The sequence below is a fragment of the Bufo gargarizans genome, chromosome 4 (assembly GCF_014858855.1).
Source record: "Bufo gargarizans isolate SCDJY-AF-19 chromosome 4, ASM1485885v1, whole genome shotgun sequence".
In the NCBI taxonomy this organism is placed as follows: Eukaryota; Metazoa; Chordata; class Amphibia; order Anura; family Bufonidae; genus Bufo; species Bufo gargarizans.
The window spans coordinates 99,792,314-99,815,041 of NC_058083.1; the positions used below are offsets into that span (position 1 = coordinate 99,792,314).

The 22,728-nt window shown below is 45.0% G+C and overlaps 1 protein-coding gene across 6 annotated transcripts in view; it reads left to right on the forward strand.

Annotated features, from left to right (window-relative positions):
• AGFG1 (ArfGAP with FG repeats 1) overlaps positions 1 to 22,728 on the forward strand; it is an 87,527-nt gene that overhangs the window by 35,376 nt on the left and 29,423 nt on the right. For 4 of the 6 annotated variants that reach the window (XM_044292184.1, XM_044292188.1, XM_044292187.1 and 1 more), the window contains exons 2-6: positions 1,145 to 1,238; positions 6,186 to 6,301; positions 7,167 to 7,329; positions 14,449 to 14,620; positions 18,794 to 18,913. In XM_044292184.1, the coding sequence (XP_044148119.1) occupies positions 1,145 to 1,238; positions 6,186 to 6,301; positions 7,167 to 7,329; positions 14,449 to 14,620; positions 18,794 to 18,913 (665 nt within the window). The remainder of the gene's footprint in view (positions 1 to 1,144; positions 1,239 to 6,185; positions 6,302 to 7,166; positions 7,330 to 14,448; positions 14,621 to 18,793; positions 18,914 to 22,728) is intronic. The other 2 variants (XM_044292189.1, XM_044292190.1) reach the window with 1 other exon arrangement.

The window sequence follows — 22,728 nt, forward strand, 5'->3', positions numbered from 1 at the left end:
CCAGACATACTGGTTGGTAGGGCTCATCATGCTGATTAAAACGACACCTTTCTTTTGTCTGTATGCTAAACAGCTGCAGAGATATCTGCATTTTATCTTATGCAAATGAGCAATTGGAGCACCAGGAGGTGGTGCTGAATCCTTTGAGCACTGCTGTGTAACACCCCTTGTACTCTACACTCTCCCCTCTCCCCTTGATTGACAGGACTAGACATGCTGAGTAGGGATGAGCGAATCGACTTCAGATGAAACATCCGAAGACAATTTGTGTAAAACTTCGTTAGAATACTGTACGGAGCGAGCGCTCCATACAGTATTAGAATGTATTGGCTCAGATGTTGTACCTTGGAACCGAATCAGAGTTTGGCAAAACGTTTTTAACAGTAGAAATTAATTTCTGAAGTTATTACCCAAAGACTCGCGAGACTGCGAAGTAAACATCTGCTCATCAGAGCCAATACATTCTAATACTGTATGGAGAGCTCACTCTATACAGTATTCTAATGAAGTTTTATGCGAATCGAGATCCAAAGTTGATTCGCTCATCGCTAATGCTGAGGACAGAGCTGTGTCCTAGCATGTACATATCATATACTCTATGTACTATAGCTTCACCACACTGAGATCTGCTCAGAAAGCTCATCTACATATTACTGCTTTATTAGCTTATAAGCAAGGAAAAAACCTCTTTCACTATGTGGTAATAGTATAGTTGGGGGTAAGCATTTGGTTTTGCATGTAAAGATCCCAGGTTTGAATCCTGGGAGAGACTGCCTGTTTTATTTCTTCCACATTTAACCCCAATAAAAGTCTATATCCTTATCATATTGAGAATTATGCTGAAAGATCAGGATTTGCCAGAGGCATACGGTGTTGTCTAAAACATCTGCCACCGAAAAACCACTACAGCATGGGGACGACCGATGGCATAGCGATTGCTCCTCCCCATACTGCGGAGGAGGTCGCTGCATGCAATAGCAGCAATCTCCTCTGGTAGCGAGCGGGCGATTGCTGGGAAGGAACTCTTCCCTCCCGACAATCGCCTGCCTGGTCGGGGTGTCCAATACACTCTTAAGAATTGCTGCATAATTGAGGTGTTTGTGTTCCCTCCTGTTTATAATGGCTCTTTCTTTTGCTGCTGCAGGCGCGGTTTGAACCCACCCCACCGAGTGAAGTCAATCTCTATGACCACGTTTACACAGCAAGAAATAGAATTCCTTCAGAAGCACGGCAATGACGTAAGTGTCCCCACATTACCCGTCCAGTGCTCCCATTATAAGACATCCACTTCATTCACACCTTCAGATTCATGAAGAAGCTGCAATCTTTTGTGACTGAACTCTTCTAAATGCAGGAATCCTACTGAAGTATAATAGAATATACGTCCCAATATCCCACCTCGGCAGACCCTGTGGGTACGAGTATACAGTTCCCCATATCTGTTCTTATAGCGCAGGCGTGCAGAACCCGCGGCCTGCTGTAAATGTCCTATATCAAGATTTTTTTTTTGATTGATGCTCTTGAAGCAATAGATTTTGAGGTCCTCTGACCGGTAAAGGTTATGCGCCCATATTATAGAGCATCTCTGCCTGACAGTCATCAGGAAATACAAATCCTTGATTTTTCTTTTTGTCAAAGTATTACTTAGCGCTCATGCACACAACTGTATGTATTTTGCGGTCTGCCAAAAATACGGATGACGTCGGTGTGCATTCCGTATTTTGCGGAACAACGGAACAGCTGGCCCCTAATAGATGAGTCCTATCCTTACCCGTAAGGCAGACAATAATAGGACATGTTCTATTTATTTATTTTTTGCGGAAATACAGAAATGGAATGCACACGGAGTAGCTTCCATTTAAAAAAATTTTTTTAATGTTTCTGCATACGGTCCGCAAAAAAATAAAAATAAATGGGACAGACACTGAAAGAAAATTCATTTGTGTGCATATGAGCCCTTAGCCAGTTTTTACTCCTATCTGTTCTTGGAAAAGCAGGGTGACAGTCAGTAAGTCTCACTATGTGGTTGTCAGCCAGCATTTCTGAACTGCTCAACTTTAGGGTGCATTCACAGAACCGTAAGTGTTTTGCGGTCCGCAAATTGCGGATACGCAAAACACGGATACCGGCCGTATGTATTCCGCAATTTGTGAACTGCACATGCCCAGCGCTATGTAGAGAATGCCTAAGCTTGTCTGCAAGAATAGGACATGCTCTGTCTTTTTTGCGAGGCAACGGAACGGAACACCGTGTGCTGTCCACATCTTTTGCGGCCCCGTTGAAATGAATGGGTCCGCACCCATTCCGCGAATTAGAGTCGTGTGAATGCAGCCTAAGGCCGGGTTCTCACTGTGTTACATCCTTCCCGCTGGGGGTATATGGTTGAATATCCAAAAAGCAGTATTCAGACGTATACCATGACTGGTACATACACTTCAGTGAGGCCGGTGGGGTCGGAAGGATTCATATCTGGACTCCGTATCTCTTTCTTCCTGTTTGTTTCTGGCTCTTTTCTGGGGGGCAGACAGAACAGCATGGTACACTGCGCTGTTCTGTGTGGCCACAAAGCCGAAAGCAGACAGAGTTGAACTTTGTCTCCAGCATATTACTGTGCATCAGACTCTATATCTCCTTGTATCTGTGGCACAAACTTGGCTGCAAGTCCTGGCTTAGCCATGTGTCTGGTGACCCGAGCTAACAGCAGACCTTAGCTGACCATGGGTTAATCCTTATGGTGCTGTAGGTTCAGGTCATCAGACTGATAAATGTGGCTGCATTAAACAGTGCAGCATTTCCACTACACTCTCAGCTATCTCTACATGAGAAATAATATATATGATAAATATAAGCATATAGCGTATATAGGCACTCTCTATACATATAAAGTTATGGGTGTCGGCATATGCAACCTTGACCAAGGAACCGTAAGTAGCAGCACAGAATTCACGGCACTCCCGGGGATCAAGGGATAAAAGGCGGTGTAGTGTATTCACCCATGTACTACAATGTTTCAGTCCAACATTGAATAAACTACACCGCCTTTTATCCCTTGATCCCCGGGAGTGCCGTGGATTCTGTGCCGCTACTTACGGTTCCTTGGTCAAGGTTGCATACGCTGACACCCATATATGTATAGAGAGTGCCTATATACGCTATATGGTTATATTTATTACCGGGAAATGTTTATTATATAATTTTTCATTTTATCTACCGATAAAATTGAGTATTTACGACTGCTGATTACAAAAATGAAAGTTTTTTTAGTGATTTTTTTTTCTTTCTGGCAGTTCTTGTATGACATTGTGCACAATATTACAAACCAGTCATACATGCTAAGCGATGTCAAACCAAAACAGCATTCGTTTTTCCAAACGTTCCTTGATTGTTTGCAGTTACTATAATCCGGCGCTGGCCATGGCGTCAGACTGTTTAATGTGTAAGCTTTGTGCGGTTCTGCCCAGTTCTCACATGTTCTTTCTGCCACTGAGGCACTTGTTTCTGGTTGTGGAAATCTACCTTGTGAGTGCCGTCCAGTCCTGAGCCGCTGATCTCTGTGTGCGAGTCATTGTTTTCTAGCCAGAAGGCCAGGCTGAAGAGCTGTAAACTAGAAATAGGGACGCCTGCCAGCTCCGCTACTGCCAGAGGGCACTTCTAGGCAGTGGCTTCCCAGTATATGATACTGTATAGAGTAGTCTAAGCATTGTATGAATCACATTCCCTATTGTGGGGTATTATATCCTTACAGGACGCTATTACTAAGGGTCCATTCACACGTCCATAAGTATTTTGCGGACAGCACATGACCGGCCCTATGATGGAAATGCCAATTCTTGACCGCCCAATTCTTGAAATGAATGTGTCCCCACCCGTTCCACAAAATTGCGGAACGGATACGGACTTAGAACTACGAACGTGTGAATGGACCCTAAAGGCTGTGGGCTTGTTGTTGACATGGCGGTTTCTGAATGCAGAATAACGTGAGATGACTGGGTCTGTAGTGAGTGGAGGATGAGTGCCCTGGTTCATTTTTAGTGTATTGGGGAATTGTTGCATAAGATCTCCTTATTCTAATGAAAAGTAGAACTTTGCTATGGGTTTGATGCTTTACTAGACATCTTATAACTCAGATTTTCTCTGTGTAGAAAGTGGGGGTCATTTATTGAGACCCTCATTTTTTTGACAGTCTTTTTAGTTTCTTTTACGCTGGCGTTGCTGCCAGAAGATGCACCTAATTTCTGACAGGTCGTGCGCCTCATTATAAATACCGCGCATCTTTGATAGTCGGTGCGCCTGCCAGAAAATCTGCACCAGCCCCTGGCTGGCATAGTTTTCCTGCAACTTTTTCTGGCCTAAAGTTGGTAAATTTGCTCTGCCCCCGTCACTCCCCCTACACTCCTATGTGTCGAACGTGGTATAAAAACGCCCATAAAACAATTATTGTTGCACAGGAGTTTAAAAAGTTCCAAAATAGGCTTAATGCAACACTTTTATGCCAAAAATAGAGAGAATTTGCCACAGATTTCATATTCTGCTTTGCAAAGCAGCATACATTGCTGAAGATTTTTTACATTATGTGGATGAAAGTTCTTAAAATGTCATTGACTTTGCTGGTGCTGTAAAACACTGCGGACGTGCCACACTCGGATCCGCAGAGTATCCCTCCCGTGTGGATGTGATGTTATGTATCCGCGTTACTTGTACAGACATGTTTATATGGTGCAATGCCCTTAAATTATTATGAGTACTGTGTATTGGCTTAAATGGGTTGTCTTGTGCTCACTGCTTTTAATTAGAAGGTCCCCCTCACGTTAGGATCATCCCAAGGCAGATACAGTCATACTTCTAGGTCCTTGATTGCCCTGAAGCAGTGACCAGTGGTGAATTCTTTGGAAATATTAGGCCCGTGGAATGTACAGTGCACAAGAGGGGCACTCTTTGTAGTGGCCCTTTGCTCTGGCTAAAAAAAAAGGAATCTGAACAGGGCACCATCATCTATTAAAGCGACTTTCCATTAACTAGGGAACACTTATATGGTGTTCTCCTTTTCGTCTTTTCAGCTGCAGATCCGTTAGTTCTGTGACTTGTCTTCTGCCATACAATCAGCAGGTCTGCTTCTCAGACTACCTGGTGCATACTGTGCATTTGGTAGCTTAAGACACTTCCTGCTGCCCTTGGATTGGCCAGCGCTGCTCACGTGAGCAATGCTAGCCAATCCAAGAGCAGAGCTAGACAAGCAGGAAGTGTCTTGGATTACTGATGCACAGCGTGAACCAGGTAGTCTGAACAGGGGGGACGACCATCTTGGATGGCAGAAGAGGATCCCAAGTAATCTGCAGCTAAAAAGCAGGGCATCATGCAAGTGTTTTGGCTTTGTTCCATGTAAAGGGGTTGTCCGGGTTCAGAACTGAACCCAGACATACCCCAAATTTCACCCAGGCAGCACCCCCTGACATGCGCATTAGAGCAGTTCAGGCTCCAATGCTCTCCCTTGACCTTTGCAGGATCGTGCAGGGCAAGGGTCTTATATTTACCATAACGCACTGCCGGGCAGAGGCTTCTGCCCAGCAGTGAGCCAGGTGACGTCACCGGATCTGATGGGCGGACTTTAGCACTGCCCTAGCCGTTTTACAGGCTAGGGCAGCGCTAAAGCCCGCCCATCAGTGCCGGTGACGTCACCGGGGCTCACTGCTGGGTGGAAGCCTCTGCCTGGCAGCCCGAAGGAGAGCCTGGTTCATCACCGGAACTCAGAGAGCATCGGAGCATAAACTGCTCTGATGCCATTGCCAGTGGGGGTGCCTGGGTGAAATTCTGGGTATGTCCGAGTTCAGCTCTGTACCTGGACAACCCCTTTTAATGTGATTTTTTTTTTATTTATTTTTTTATTTTATTTTTTTCCTTGAACCGGCGGCTGGCTTTAAATGACAACGGACAGATCAGGGCAAATAGCTGTGTAGTGAGTGGAGAGGGTCAGGAGCTTTTGCCAAAGTCCTGCAGTGATTATTTTTTCCCCTATAATTCCTTCCCAGTTGGAGTTGTAACCACGTTGACTTGTACTGAATGTACTTCTTTATACCGTGAACTTTTCACCTCGTCTCCTGCATCTTAATAAATGAAAGTAACGAGTCTTATGAGCTGTAATTACCTTCCTCTTGCTTTGAATATTCATTATTGTTTTGTGATTCTAGGTGTGCAAACAGATCTGGCTAGGATTATTTGATGATAGGTCTTCTGCTATCCCAGACTTTAGAGATCCTCAAAAAGTTAAAGAATTCCTACAGGAGAAATATGAGAAGAAGCGATGGTAAGTGCAGCCTGACTTTGTCCTGATGGAAAGGTTTTCGGATGACCAGATACTTTCTGTCCAGCAATGGCATATTGCCGTTACTTGCGGGCCCTAGTTTAGTGGTGTGGCCTCTTCACTAGTGTGTCTCTGCACAGCAGCGTCCCCATCCACCTGCTCTGTAGAGAACCTCAGCACAGCCCTGCTCTGATTGAAAAGCGGCTGGGAGCACTGCTCAGCAGGTCATATGCCCAAGTGACCTCGGTCCCTGTATTCTGTAGCTTAGCAGGGGTTGTCCAGGGATAGAAAAACGTGGCTGCTTTGCACCTAAGACTGCGCCATGATTGTTTTCAGATTGTGTGAGGTATTGCAGCTCAGCGTCATTTCAATGAAACTGAGCAGCAAAACCTTGTGTCTGGTAACATAGCCTTAGGCTACTTTCACGTTGGCGTTATTGCTGGATCCTTCATGGGTCAGCAAAAACGCTTCCGTCATGATGATACAACCAGCTGCATGCGTTCTGAACAGATCCGGTTGTATTATCTCTAAAATGGCCATGACGTCACTAAAACCATTGTAAGTGATCCGGTTTTTTTTTGTGTCTGAGAAAACAGATCCGTCACCATTGACTTACAGTGTTAATCTTGCCAGGTCCGTCTTGCTCCACATGCGAGGACGCACTCAAAAACGCTGCTTGCATTGCTTTTGTGTGCGTCATGGGAGTGCAGTGAAACGGAACGGAATGCATTCTGGTAACTCTGTTGACAATGAATGGGGACAAAATGGAGATTTTATGGCCATTTAGTCACCACATGTAGGCTGTACCTGTTTTCCTCGCTCCCTCGTGCTGCCTTCATTATTTTTCGTCTCTTCCGCTTCTCCTCAGGTATGTTCCTCCAGAACAAGCCCGGGTGGTGGCCTCTGTTCATGCCTCGATATCTGGGTCCTCTGCGAGTAGCACCAGTAGTACACCAGAAGTAAAACCGTTAAAGACTCTATTGGGGGAGGCTGCGCCGTCTCTGCAGCTGAACAAGGGGACCCCTAGCCAGGTGAGCGCGTTACTGTGCAAAATTCAAATGCAGTCATCATGTTTAATAGATTACATATAATTATACGGTTGGACACAAGGCTGGTGCCACATTCACGCTGTAGCATAGGCACCATGTGATACTCCCCTAACAGTGAGAAGGTTATGTGTGAATGTGATGCCATGAATGTAGTGGTATGGTGCACGGTACTGGGGGGCAGTTCTCCATTTGCAACGATTTGTGGCTTATCCTCTGTGCATAGTCATGGGTGTTCCTTTTCTTTAAAAAAAAAAAAAAAAAAAGAATTCATGATAATCGGCATTTTCATCAATAAGAACCTCTTCCCTCGCTTAAGTCTGTACCCACATTTTTAATTGTTGTTATGCACAGTAACAGATTTACATATTTGGAGCCTGGAGGCACAGCTTTTCTGGCATCTTAGGTTCCGACCATCAAGTAGTGTATGTATGGCTTTAAGATTTATCTGGCATCCTCTGCAGCCTTTCCCTTGCACTTCCCTGGGTTTTGTCTCCTCTTCTCATCCCTGCAGCATTGTGAGTCTGCGAAAGGGTGCAATTACAGTGTGCAAATGGCGGATCCTCCAAATACTGATGTGGTCCGTGTGCATCCCGCACTTTTCGGTGGCCCCATTGAAAAAATACCTATTCTTGTCCGTAGAACGGACTATAATATCTCATGCGGACAGCTCACAGATGACATATTTTGTGAGCCCTTTCAAATGAATGGGTCACAGCATGTGATCCACAGAAAATGCGGATCGAACGTTGACCCAAAATATGGTTGTGTGAATGCATCCGAACACACACATACCCACAATTTACTTCTGAGTAGTGATGAGCGAACTTCTGTTTTAAGTTCGGCGTCTAAAGTTCGGCTTCCGGTTAGCGGAGAATCCCGATATCGATTCAGAATTCCGTTGTGGTCCGTGGTAGCGGAATCAATAATCGGCCATTATTGATTCCGCTACCACGGACCACAACAGTATTCGGAATCCATATCGGGATTCTCCGCTAACCGGAAGCCGAACTTTAGACGCCGAACTTAAAACAGAAGTTCGCTCATCACTACTTCTGAGTACACTTTGGTCAGATATGACGCTATACCGTCCTTCTCCCCAGTAGATGCACGTATACTGTGCCTGTAGGGAAATCTGGCCCTGCTTGTATAATCCAAAGCAATCTGTCACCCCGATTTTGGACTTTCATCTATACTAATACATGAGTACTGCAGATAAGGAGTCCGGATCACAATTTTTTTTTATTTTCGAAGTTTTCCTGCCAATAGGAAAATAGTGATCTGGACTCCATATCGGCAGTATTAGAGATTCCCTTTAATAAAATGAAACACAGCAAGGTTCACACCACATTTTTCCCATAAAAGACACAAAAAAACGTATGCTGCTACAAGAGGATGCAAGTGGATGTGGTTGCAATACTGTCTGGCCAAAAAGCAGCATAAAGTTGTGTTTTTATACAGTGGAAGTTAATGGCAGGCAGAGCTGATTGCATAGGCACTAGTTGCCTCCCGTACTAGCAGTAGACATGGTCACTTGGCCTAACAGGTGTTGATGGTTGTAATGAATATGTAGTACTCTTCACAGTCAGTACAGCGCCCGCTGCTTAATAGCATGAGCTCCACTAACCCACTTTTCTAAAAGCATTACATTACCTGTGAGACCTGCCGTATCACATTATATTTGTACATCTGAAATATTCCATCTTTGTGCCTGGTCTTTGAAGCATCCTTTTTCGGATTGTGTTCATGGGTCGCCAGTAGTTATAAATAATTTGGTAAATGTCCTGTATGAGCATGAAGGGTTCATGGTGCACACCTGATGGATGACTTCAGCTCCCTAGGAGCCCATACTCATTACAGTTTCATTAAAAAGCTTCTGTCGGAGTTTTATCAGTTAGATGCTATTTTTAAATGTTCTCCTGGGTCCACAGAATTGATGTCTTTTGGAAGATTAGTGTCCCCTTGGATCACCTTTTTATTTTATTTTCTGGAAATTCACCTATATCTGGTAGTGTACATGGCGTGGAGCTTGTAGAATTAAAGGGGTTATCCCATGATTAAAGGGGTTGTCTCACCTGCTCATTTCAGTCCTCGGTGCACGGCTCCCGGGGCACTTCCCGAGCTGTAGTGGGGGCGGTGCCTCTGCTTTAAGTGATGCAGCAGGCAAGCGGTGCTTGGATAATAGAATCCCGCTCCTTGCCTGTACGTGCACACTCTGGAGGCTGCTAGTGTATCAGAATCACTAGCAGTCTCAGTGGAGCAGACCTTGTACAGATTGTAACAACCAATGATCGCAGCAACCTTTTATCTGTTACTTACATGAATGTGGACCTTGAGAGGTGGCCGGGAATGGGAGCTAATGCTCACGCGCGCGGCCACGTCCACGTGCTTGCTCTCTCCATCAATTATCGGCCACCAGAAAGGCCGGCTTTTTTTCTGTCTGTGCGCAATCGCGGCCACCACTGCTGCGTTGCAGCGGTGGCTGTAATCCCTAGAGACGAGCAGTCTACAAAGAGGAAGAAGAAAGAAGATGGTGGGGACCAGAGGCATTACTGCTAATGAAACTACATTAGTAAGTTACTTTACTCAGAGGTATAAAGATAATAAATATAACTTGATGAGGTGAGACAACCCCTTTAATTGTAAAAAAATAAAATAAAATCAGACATCATATAGTACATGACAATGTCTTTCTAACAAACCTAGAACCAGCCCTGTACCTCACATGGATCCACAGATCTCCACATTCACTGCTCCAATTGCTCTGCCAGATTTGTTTCAGGCTGGCAGCTCAGGGAGTCTGTACTTGTTAAGGGGGCATGTCCTGTCTGCTGCAGTTTGTGGAAGTTGAAGGATGGAACTGAACATGTGTCCCCCCCCCCCCCCCCCTCGCAGTGAGGTGGACAGAAAAATTAGAAAAAGAGCAAACAGCAGGTGGAGATATACAGATTTCATTGAATGTGGCTATACAAAATTTTTAATACTTGTAGTTATAAAAGTATTCAGATCCAGGTGCTGGTTTGAAAATTGTAGAATATTTTTCGGTGGACAACCCTTTTAAAGGGGTTCTTCAATGATTGATGCACAAAATTAAATTCAGACATCATATAGTAAAGGACAATCTCTTTTTAACAAAGCCAGAACCAGCCCTGTACCTCACATGGATCCAGAGATCTCCCCATTCATTGCTCAGTGAGGATGTTCTTTCTCATGGGTCTGTTCTGCCCTGTCTCCCTGTAACAGAAGATGCTAATGGCAGCAGTTGAAGGTTGGAACAGAGCATGTGCGACCGCCTCGGCAAGTTGGACAGAGAAATAAGAAAAAGAATATACAGCAGGTGGTGCTCTACAGTTAGATCTTATTGAATAACTCGGTGGCTATAATACTTTTTAATTATACAGTTATAAAAGTATTCAGACGCAGCTGCTTGTTTGAAATATGTGGACTTTTTCTTTGTGGGACAACACCTTTAACGTGGCCATACATCTTAGGTGTAGTTTTCATGGAGTATTTTAGACACTATGTAGGAACCACTTCACCAGGAGGATGGAAACTGTCCCTGTAGTGTCACCTATAGGTAGCTATCCTGTACATCATGTCCAAACCGGAAAAGGGATATACTGGTGGCATAATTTTAATTAAACACAGGGGTCAAATAATAGCCAGTAGTCACTTTACCGATCCCTGGCCACTGCTCTAGACCCTGCTCTTTCCATTTCCAGAAACGGCTTGGACTGCCCTGTTAATCAGTGATTGGCTGAGTGAGCAGTCTAAGCCATTTCTACATGTGGAGCCTGACAACACAAAGTGGAAAGGAGGCCAGAGCAGCGCCTAACTACAGGCCTTTAAGACATGACTAGAGATATCAGCCAGACTTCAAGAAACCCATCCAGGTCTCCACAAGGAGGACATGTTCCTTCTAAGAGTAGCCTCAAAGGCATCTTACCAGTGAACCAGAACCCAGTTCTAGAGATGTCTCTCTCTGGTTTGACTAATATCCCTAGTAGAGATGAGCCAATTAATTCATACAAATCAATAAGTTCACCAGACAATAGTTCTTCAGCAGCAAGGGGCTGACCCCACTGCTCAAGATGCTACTTGATTGACAGAGCTGGACATCTCGCCCGCACTGACAATCTCACGCCTATGGTACTGCTCCGAGTATTGAGCAGTATCGGAGCAGCGGCACAGGGGCGAGATGTCTGGTACTGTCAATCAAGTAACATTGGGGGGAGTCTCCTGAGTGCCAGAGATAGCCCCTCGCTGCTCAAGAACTTTGAATGAATGGATTCGTACATCTCTAATCCTTACTCATGTTGCAAGACTTTTCAATGGGTCAAACATTGACTTACAGGGTAGTTACTGATCGGTGGCACTAGAGAAACACATTCCTTCCTTCCTTCAGGAGGAGAGTTCATTGTAAGAGATGTAAGACTCCATACACCAGCTGGACCTCCACAATGTGAATCCGTCCCCTACAATGTAATATGGTAGACATGTAATTAATCAGAGGAAGATGTTTATGGAAATTGTCGGACTGCACTTGTGGAGTCAAAGAGAAGAAGTTCTTCTGCACTTTTATGAGCCCAAGTTGACCACAGTTGACTTTCCTCAGTCTGAGAGGTGTTGAACTTGACTGCCATGTGTCTTTAACCTATATGTCACTTGTTGGACCCCTATGAGTAAGACATGGAGGGGGCTTCTCTGGTTAACTAGTCAACCCAGCAATTTTACAGTTGAGCAGATTTAAGCTACTTTCACACCAGTGTTTTTGCTGGATCTGTTATGGATCAGTAAAAACGATTCCGTCATGATAATACAACCATCTGGATCCGTTATGAACAGATCCGGTTGTATTATGTCTAAAATAGCTATGACTGATCAGTCTCTAAAACCATTGTAAGGTAATGGGGGACTTTTGTGTCAGAGAAAACAGATCTGTCACCATTGACTTACATTGTGTGTCAGGACGGATCCGTCTTACTCTGCATCCCAGGACGCACTCAAAAACGCTTTTGTGTACGCTATGGGAACTCAATGAAACGGAACAGAATGCATTGTGGTGACTCCGTTCTCTTCAGTTCAGTTTTGTCCCCATTGACAATGATTGGGGACAAAACTGATGCGTTTTCCTCCGCTATTGAGATCCTAAGCGCAAGTGTGAAAGTAGCTTTAGGCCTTAGTGTTAACATATACAGCAAACCTTGGGGCGCAGCCCCTGCTGTTTTAGGTGTTTGTTAGACTGGCATCTCCTTCATTTCTGAGGCGACATGTGATCCGTTTCCCAATTGCATTTCCCTTTTCTTGACGTTGTTTCCCTCCAGATTCCTCCGCTGACGCTCTGCTCGCAGATACTGGGGGAGGTGAAGGAATACTTCCTCTTGTTTTTCCTGACTAGGTTTCACTCTGGGTCTTCAGTGCGTGACCTTTTGTTCCAGCAATGCTTTCTCTTAAACACTTTTCCTTAATAATCCCTTAGTGGCCACTTTTTCCTGGAAATGGCTTTCGCCACGAGCAGCCACGTGACTTTCCCACAAGTATAGCCCTGACGAGGTTCCCAGCTAATTACTGCTTTCTACCTCGTGCTAGAACACAATCTCTCTTGGGACAGGTACATAGGAGGTGGTGGTGAATCATTTATGTCATATGGCTTCACATTGTCTGGATGTTGACTACATCAGAGCCTGGACTTGTGCAAGAAATACGAACGCTTATAATGTAATGGATGGTGGTAATGTGCTGTAATGTGGAAATCTGCTTGCCTTATATTCTTGCGTTGCTAGCTAGTTGATTTGGAATGAAAACTTTCAAACATACCCTGACACCGCTGGGAGTTGTAGTTTCACAAGAGATGCCGTTTTGATGGCACTTTTTTAGAGCAATGATCTCCAACCTCTGGCTCTCCCGCTGTTACAAAACTACTACTTCCAGCATGGCTGTCAGCGTAGTGCTCAGACTTGTAGTTTTTCAGCAGCAGGAGAAATGTGTTGCAGATTACTGTGTTTTTCGCCCTATAAGACACCCCTAGGTTTTAGAGAAGAAAAATAAAATTATTTTTTTTCTTTAGACATAAGATCTCCAATATTAACCAGACCTCATCTCAGACCCCCAATGTCAATTAGACCTCTGATCAGACCCCAGTCAGTTCTCAAATCAGACCCCCTATGTTTATAAGACCCCAATCAGAAATCCAGTGTTAATAAGACCCCCATTTAGACCTCAGTTCATACCCCCAGTGTGAATGACCCCTAATCAGACTTCAGATCAGAGCCCCAATGTGAATAAGAACTCCCCCTCCCTATTCAGACCTTAGATCAGACCCCGGTGTTAATAATTGCTCAGAGCAGACAAAAAATTGACTTGCCTCTCCCGCTCCAGACGCCGCTGCTTTCGATGCTCTGTGCTGTGACCCGACGTCGCATAGCATGAGGTCACAGAGCGTGCCCCTCCCCTGTTCTCCTGTACAAATGAGCGCTTCCATAATGGAAACGGTCATTAGTATTTGTCCCATAAGACGCATTCACATTTTCCCCCACCTTGGGGGAGGTGGGGGGCGCGCGTCTTATAGGGTGGTACTTTAGGCCTCTTTCACACAAATGTAAATTGTGGACGTGTGCTGTCCGTGTTCTCAGACCTGCACTACTTTTATCCGTGCTGCAGACCAAACATGCCCATTGAAGTCTGCAGGTCAGCGAAAACCCCTGACAGAACATGGATGGTATCTGTATTCTGTCAATGATTTTCACTGACCATTGGTAGGAGAAATCCCTTCTTCAGCTTAGCAGTGCACATGGAATACAGATGACATGTGTTGGGCAAAAAACGTATGCATGGACCAGCGACAGACCCTTCGCAGACATCTTGACTAATGAAGCACTGTCCATCTTGTCACGGACGTCATCATGGACCTGTGAATGAGGCCCTAGAGTGTGTTTCAGCAGTAATTGTATGTGTGATTTGTGATCAGTTTTAAGCGGTATATCTGATATTTCATTGATGTTGCTGAAACTTAGACCATTGGGTTCCATTGCATGTTTGATAAGCCCCAGAATGTGTAGCTGGAGGGAGCGTGACATGGCTAGCTAACAAAGGTCTCGTTTTCAGTCTCCTGTTGTGGCTCGCAATCAGGTGCCCCAGCAGCAGCATCATCATCATCAAGAGAAGAAGCAGTTTGACCTCCTGAGTGACCTTGGAGCGGACATCTTCGCCACCCCTGCACCGCAGACGGCTGCCACCGCTAACTTTGCCAATTTTGCAAACTTCAACAGTCATACAGGTAGGAAAACCTTCTTCCATCGCTGACAATACTTCCAGAGTGCGCTCATCAGGCATCCATTGTTTTTACAGAAAATTAGGACATACTTGTAGATAGTGTATTCTAGAAATGTTCTGCTCTGGTTTCTGTGGTAAAATCACAGCATTGGCAGGAATTGCTGGCAACTTACCTGTTTGTCCTGTATGAAAATGTGTTTCAAGCAGCTTTGTAAGGGCTCATGCACACGACAATACGTATTTTACGGTCTGCAAAAAATGCGGATGATATTCGTGTGCATTCCGTATTTTGCGGAACAGAACAGCTGGCCCCTAATAGAACAGTACTATCCTTGTCCGTAATGTGGACAATAATAGGACATGTTCTATTTTTTGCGGAATGGAAATACGGAGATACAGAAATGGAATGCAAACGGAGTACCATCCAGTTTTTTAGCGGACCCATTGAAATGAATGGTTCCGCATACGGTCCGCAAAAAAAACAAAAAACTGAACGGACAAGGAAAGAAAATACGTTCGTGTGCATGAGCCCTAAGTGTGCCTTCACATGCGGCAGATTTCTCCAAGTCTTATTGAGATGAATGGAATGTGTTTTTCGTCATAGACATTTCTACAAGGTAATCAAAAAATGTTAAAAAAACCTAACCATGTTCTTCTCTGCAGATTTAGGGCTCATTCAGACAGCCGTATGTCTTTTGCGGTCTGCAAAACACTTATACCGGCCCGTGAGGCTATAAAACACTCATACCGGCCCGTGTGCATTCTGCAACTCGTGTACCGCACTTGGCCGTCACTCTCATAGAAAATGCCTATTCTTGTCCGCAATTGCGGACAAGAATGGGACATGCTCTATATTTTCATTGAAATGAATGGGTCCGCACCCGTTCTGCAAAAATGCGGAACAAAACATTGGGCCATCTGAATGAGCCCTTATACTGTCACTTTAGTTCTGGCTACGGAACTGAGTGTCACGGCCAAACTGCCCAGCTAATCACTGCAGCTTTCCAGCACCTCTGAGGACAGATACATAGGAAGGGGTTCAATGAATTCACATCGGTATCTTGCATTGTACGTGATGGAAAGCAGTCCTGTCATCTTTCCGAACATGTCTGGTTTAGTAAAAAATACTTGCACTCTGCTTTATATGAAATGGATTTTGTCTGCTGTGTTATTCCTCCTGGAAATATATGAATACATTTACTGCTGGGCGTAATCTTTTCCCTTTGCTGAGGGGTGTGTGTCCTATGCACTCAGATGCTGTTAGAGTATGTAGGTGCTGCACAGCAGTCCTTTCATGAGGACTACTAAGACACGTGGTCGTCAGTGCTGGCAGGTCCTCTTAAAGAGCACGATCACATTGTGTGGAAGGTGTCCTAAGGCTACACGACGATCTTGGAAGCTACACCCGTCGCCCGACAAAAGCAATGGAGCCATTAAACTGAGTCGGGTCTCAACGCGTTTTGCAAGTTTGTTTTGCGATTCAGTTCAATGGCTGCACTGCTACGCCGCAATCTTTGGTCGTGCGACAGGCATCGTGGCCTCAACCTAAAATATATGCCAGTTTGGGTCAGTTTTCTCCAACCTTTCATTTGTTCTTGGCTTGGTCAGGGGGCAGGTTTAATAATGCAAGGGCTTTAGTGAATAATTTAGGGTTCCCTGAGAAGCAGTGTCAGGTTTTTCTGGCTTCTGGCCAGTTGCTAGGGAAAGTAATGCAGACTGCGTCTTTAATGACGTCTTGCTCCTCCACGTGTTCTGATGAGCTCCCATCACACCTCATTATACATAACTGCGCCCCACTTTCCTCACGTTTCTCCTTTAGTAAACCGTAACTCATCTTTTGCTTAAAAATATAAAAGATTGCATTTTGGCTAGACTCCAGGCAGAAGATATACATGACTGCAGGCCTAAAATGTTTGGATTCTAATAGAAGCACCTTGTTAGGCCTCATTCACACAACACATGCACTAGTTTAGGGTACTTTCAGACTAGCGTTTTTTCTTTTCCTGCATAGAGTTCCGTCCTAGGGGGCTCAATACCGGAAAAGAACTGATCAGTTTTATCCCCATGCATTCTGAATAGAGAGTAATCCGTTCAGGATGCATCAGGATGTCTTCAGTTCAGTCTTATTGACTGTTCAGGACGGAGATAATACCGCAGCATGCTGCAGTTTTATCGCCGACAAAAAAACTGACATGTGTTTGCATACAGTTTGCCTGCAACGGAACTGCCTGCCGGAATCAAACGACGCAAGTGTGAAAGTACCCTTAGTCAGTTTTGGGACAGCGCACAGCTAGTCTTTGGTTTTCATTCACCTTTGGTAAGAGATGCTCTGAAAATGCCCTTTGCCGCCTAGAAGCGCACATGATAAAACGTAAGACACACAGAGGGCAAAAATGGACACAACACAGACACATAGTTGTGGATGGAAAAAAAAATTATATATTTTTTTTCACGGACGTAAAACGGACACAGACGTGTGACCAAGGCATTAATGAGTTTGCTTAGTCGCTAATATTTATAGCGTAGATCTTCAAGATGTGATCCGTGTGGGCCTGAGGCTGAAGTGAGTGGAGCTAGGCTGCGGTACTGGACAGAAAACCTAGATGAGGGCAGTATTGTGACTGGTAATAACGCCAGAGGCCCCTTTTATGATTGTGATGGTCCCAGTGGTTGGACCAGCACTGATCACATATCGATATTAGCATTACCACATTGTAGTAAATCCACATGGAAATGAACGCAGCTTTGCTGCAGACCCTAAAACCTCCACGTGACTCAACCCCCGTGTTTTACACCCCTGTTGCTCATCTGAGCAGGGTTTTCCGAGTGTTTAATACTGATGATCTATCCTCAGGATAGGTCATCCATCTCTGATCTGTGGAGGTCCAACTCCACGTGCCCTGCTGATTTAGCTTTTTAGGGTGCCTTCACACGCTGCATTTCGTTGCAGAATATTCCGCGACTGAAAATCAGTTTCATTCACCTGAATGGAGCTTGCAGGAACCTATGGGGAAGATTTATCAAGACTGGTTCATTCTGCGCCAGTCTGCATATCCCCTGCACCGCCGGAGTATTCACCTAATTTATGACGAGGTGTATGCCTCCTAATAAATTAGGCGCCTCCTCCTGAAGTCTGTGCACCTAACCTGAAATCTAGACAGCTCAGAGGTTCCGTAGATTTCTGGCTTCATATACGACAGAAGACCGGCATAAATGAAGATAAATTCGTTGGGGCAGCTTGCCACGCCCCCTTTCAGAAAAGCGGTGAGAGTGGCGAAAAAGTGGGAGATGCAACAAAAAAAGTAGTGTTTTCAGGTGCAAAGGATATGATAAATCTCCCCCTTATGTGCCTGCCGCTCCATTCAAATGAATGAAACTGATTTTCAGTCACGGAAAATTCTGCATCAAAATCTGTGTGAAGGCCCCCTTAAAGAGGCTGCGTCGGCGCTCCGGTAAGCGGTGCGGCCCTTTCTAGACCATGTGACCGATGAATGTGAAGTCACTGGCCTAGGATGAGGCTTCAAAGGTCACTGGAGTGCCGCAGTGTCTTCAAACTGCTGGTCAGTGCTGGGAGTTGGACCCTCACTGATCAGACACTGATGACCTGTCCTGAGGATAGGCCATCACTTTTAAACACTCGGACAACCCCTTGGAGATGGAGATGCTGGGGGTGATAGCTCAAGGACACTTATGGGGTCATTTATCAAACTAGTATAAAGTAGAACTGGCTTAGTTGCCCCTAGCAACCAATCAGATTCCACCTTTCATTTTCCAAAGGAGCTGTCAAAAATGAAAGGTGGAATCTGATTGGTTGCTATGGGCCAGTTCTACTTTACACCAGTTTGATAAATGACCCCATTAGTACTTACAGAGCATAACCCTTCCCACAGTCCACAGACCAGGACATATCAAAGTTTGGGCGAATAACAAGCACCTGAATACTACATCTTACAACAAACCCTGCTCTGCACCATCTTTACCAAATGTAATTCAACGTATGATGCCATTTCTCCATTGTGTTTCATTTGACCTGTGTGTGTTTTCACTAATAATCTCTTTATTTTTTTGATGTTTGCATTTATTTTTGGTATTATGTTACTCATCCTCATTAACACCATTTATGTTTTTTTTTTTTTTCTTTTTTGTTTTTTTCCCTTCTGTTTTCCACATTTTACAGCTCAAAATTCTGCCAATGCAGACTTTGCAAACTTTGATGCATTTGGACAGTCTAGTGGTGCCAGTAGTTTTGGAGCGTTCCCCACATCGAGTCAGACACCCACCCAGCCTTTAAATACAGGTAGTCTTGCCTCTTCTGCAGCTTGCATAGGAAAAGCCTTGTGCTCTAGCTGACGGCAAGGTGCTGCCATCTCCATTCCTCTGTGCTTGTGCCTGTTCTTCTTACATCTGCTTAGCTGTGTTGTGTATTCGAGGGATTTGTATTACATCTGTTGTTTTGTGTGTGCGCACACTTTTCTATACTGTGTGTGTGTCGTCTGTGTGCTTTTTCCTTTATAAAAATGTTGTTTTTATTCTCCTATTACTACCATGTCTTTCCCTATGTTTAGCAAATCTGTGTTTTGGTTTTGGTCTTATTTTATGGCTGTTTTGTGTGCAATTTGTTAATGTACAGTCACCATTCAAGGGCACTGCATGGTTCATGAATGTCGTGCAATGTACAGTCCCTGAATTCTGCTCACAAATATTATATTAAAGGAGTTGTCCATGTTATTCCAAACTTATCCGGTTCCCATTAAATTGTATGCAACACAAATGAATCCATTGCTCACCTGTTTCTCCTGCACCATTCTCGGCACCAAACCTCTGTAGAGGTATATGGCACATGACCACTGCTGGCCGCAGCAGTCTCGTGCTGTGTACCTCTGAGGTCAGTGATGGGCTGCAGCAGTACACCTCAATGTCACCCCAGCATCTTTTATACAAAGTACTGGAGCAGGACCAGATGTACAGTGCAGGAGAAACAGGTGATTATACATCGGATAATTTTTAAATAACTCTGACAAACCCCTTTAAGGGCTTGGCTTTATATTTGTGACTCGTGGAGATGTGATGCTGATGGCACAAACAAAAGACAAATTAGAGCCAGATCCCCAGGGTTATCTAATTAGTCCTGATCCCCACCAGAAGCAGCGACATGTGCTTGGATAAACAGGATAATGCCTTCAGAGATGGAAGTGACCATGAGGAACTTGCAGTAGGTCTTTCATACTGGCAAATAGATGGCTTTACCGTTCTTACTCATTTTTTAATATTATAAAGTATCCATTCTCGATGCCGCAACGAGACTAATTGGCCGTGGACAACGTCTGGGTTGGACCGAAACATTGGCCGCGTCAACAAAAATGATTTTGGATGGAATAAAAACCTAAAAACAATTCAAATCCTCTCCGAGTGCCGTGATGCTTTATAATATTATCGTCTGGGGACTACCCTATCATTGCGCACCGGCACCTCACCGCTAACGTGTAGTGCCAACCTTTTCCTTACTCATTTTTTAGGTCTCATGTCAAGGTAAGGCTCGGTTCACACTAGTGTTAAGATGTCAATTTATAATGGAGTCAATCAGGGTTTTGGTATATTTTTTTTTTTTTACTGTAAAAATAGCTGTGGTTATCTTCCTCAAAAATATCGGCAAGGGTAATGGAGGGCACTTTGAAAAATACCTAGGATATAGTATTTTCGATCATGACACAGATTTGGAGCCAGTATAGTTATAATAAAAATTGGTGCGTTTCTTTAAATTTATATTGTTTGGAAAGGTTGACTGTATAAAACTTGCCTTTCCGACACCGTAGTTTCTGTAGCCAGTTCATTAGGCGCGCCACGCCACGCCACATATGAGAATGCATCATGAGACTGTGATACTATGAGTATTAGGTTAGGTAAGAAAGTCATTCCTTTGAGAATGTACGGACTCGGACTGCATTTTATGGTCCAAAATGCCTATTAAACGGTTGACCTCCTTTGCTGTTCAAGCTTGACTTTTTAAGGATTAGAATAAGAGATTTTGTAAGTGGAAACATTTACTTGGCTGCTTTCCTGTGTCTGAAACTGCTTACTAAAAATTAACAAGAGAACAGGCAAAGCAGGGACATTAAGGGTAGGTTCACACAAGGGATTTTGTTCGCTACAAAATCTGCCACATATCCCACTGCAGAAACCGTTGTGGTTTTTTTTTTTTTTTTTAAGGTGTGGACCCACTATTGATCGAGATAAACCACGAGCAGGCTCCTGCTGTGTCTTTGTGAGGGGTCCGTAAGGTAATCATGCCAAGAATTGACCTGTGCATTCTTGATGCCGTCTGGAAAACCATGTGGCAAAATCCTCAAAACTGTGGGAGGCGGTTTCAATGCAGGTTCGACCTGGTCTTTGGCACTGAATCCATGCTAAGGGCTCATGCACACGACTGTGTGCTTGCCGGGCCCGTGCTGCGGTTCGCAATGCATGAGCACCGACTGTGGGGCAGCTGCATGCGGATGGCGGACCCATTCACTTGAATGGGGTCTGCGATCCTCATCCGACAGTTCGCACCACAAAAAAGTAGTACATGTGGTGTGGAGGCACGGCCAGAAAGAAGCACTCAGTAGGGGCCCCGATCCATGCTTCCGCACTGCATCTCCCTGTTTGCGGACCCATTCAAGTGAATGGGTCAAGATCCATGATGCAGGGTGTACACGGCCAGTGCCCCATGTTTTGCGGACCTGCCGTATGCGGGCTGCAATACGGCCACAGCATGGCAATGGCCATGTGCATGAGCCCTAAAACCTCCCTAAGAACATACCTTTAGGCAGTGGTATAAACCCCTCCACATAGTCTTCACGTAATGTCACAGATGGAAAAACTCACTAAATTCCTTGCCTTCATCTGTGAACACCAAAGCCAAAAAAAGATGATTTATACTGCCCTTTTATCAGTCTCTTCTTCAGCCAGACTCTTGCTTATGGATCTTGAGCAGGGATGAGTGAACCCGACTTTGTTTTCCGTCCTGTATGACGAAAACCAGACGGATCCGTTATACTTGGCCTTAGATTTCTGTTATGACCGATCAAACCGAATGCCTCTTAAAGGCTTCCGCTTTGCATTCCGTCTACGAATTCCATTATATTATGTTCTAACTGAATCAATAATGGAATTCCTACACCACCTGAACACCGAACCCAAACCTGTAAAGTTTGGCTTCTCTCAACCCTAATCTTACGCTTTCCTACGTAGTTTTACGGTTGTGTGAATGGGACCTCAGATTGAGATCTGGGGGGATCAATACCTTAATCCCTTTGTCTTGCTCCTCAAACCACTCTCTAATAATTTTCCAGTGTAACATGGTGTGTTGTCCTGCTGAAAGAGGCCACTGCCATTAAAGGGGTTGTCCGGGTTCAGAGCTGAACCCGGACATACCCTTATTTTCACCCCGGCAGCCCTCCTGAGCCTGGCATCGGAGCATCTCATGCTCCGATGCGCTCCCGTGCCCTGCGCTAGATCGCGCAGGGCACAGGCTCTTGTGTTTACAATAACACACTGCCGGGCGGTAACTTCCGCCCAGCAGTGTGTTCGGTGACGTCACCGGCTCTGAGGGGCGGGCTTTAGCTCTGCCCTAGCCGTTTTACTGGCTAGGGCAGAGCCAAATCCCGCCCATCAGTGCCGGTGACGTCACTGGGGTTCCTGTCAGCCCCATAGAGAGCCCCGGTACGTCACCGGAACTCAGAAAAATGCCTTTGCCCTGCGCGATTTAGCGCAGGGCAAAGGAGAGCATCGGAGCATGAACTGCTCCGATGCTCATGTCAGGGGGGCTGCCTGGGTGAAAATGGAGGGATGTCCAGGTTCAGCTCTGAACCTGAACAACCCCTTTAAGGGAATACAGCTGCCATGAAAGGGTGAACTTGGCCTGCAAGAGGTACCTGTCAAAGGAGCATCCACATGAATGCCAGGACCCAATGATCCCCAGCAGGACAGTGCCCAGAGCATCACACTGCCTCCACAACTTGCCTTTCCATAGTGCATCTTGTCCATGGTCTTATAACTGGTTCACCTATTCACTTCTAGTAGGGTTCAACCATTACTAACTGGAAACACCCCACAAGATCTGCCGTTTGGAGA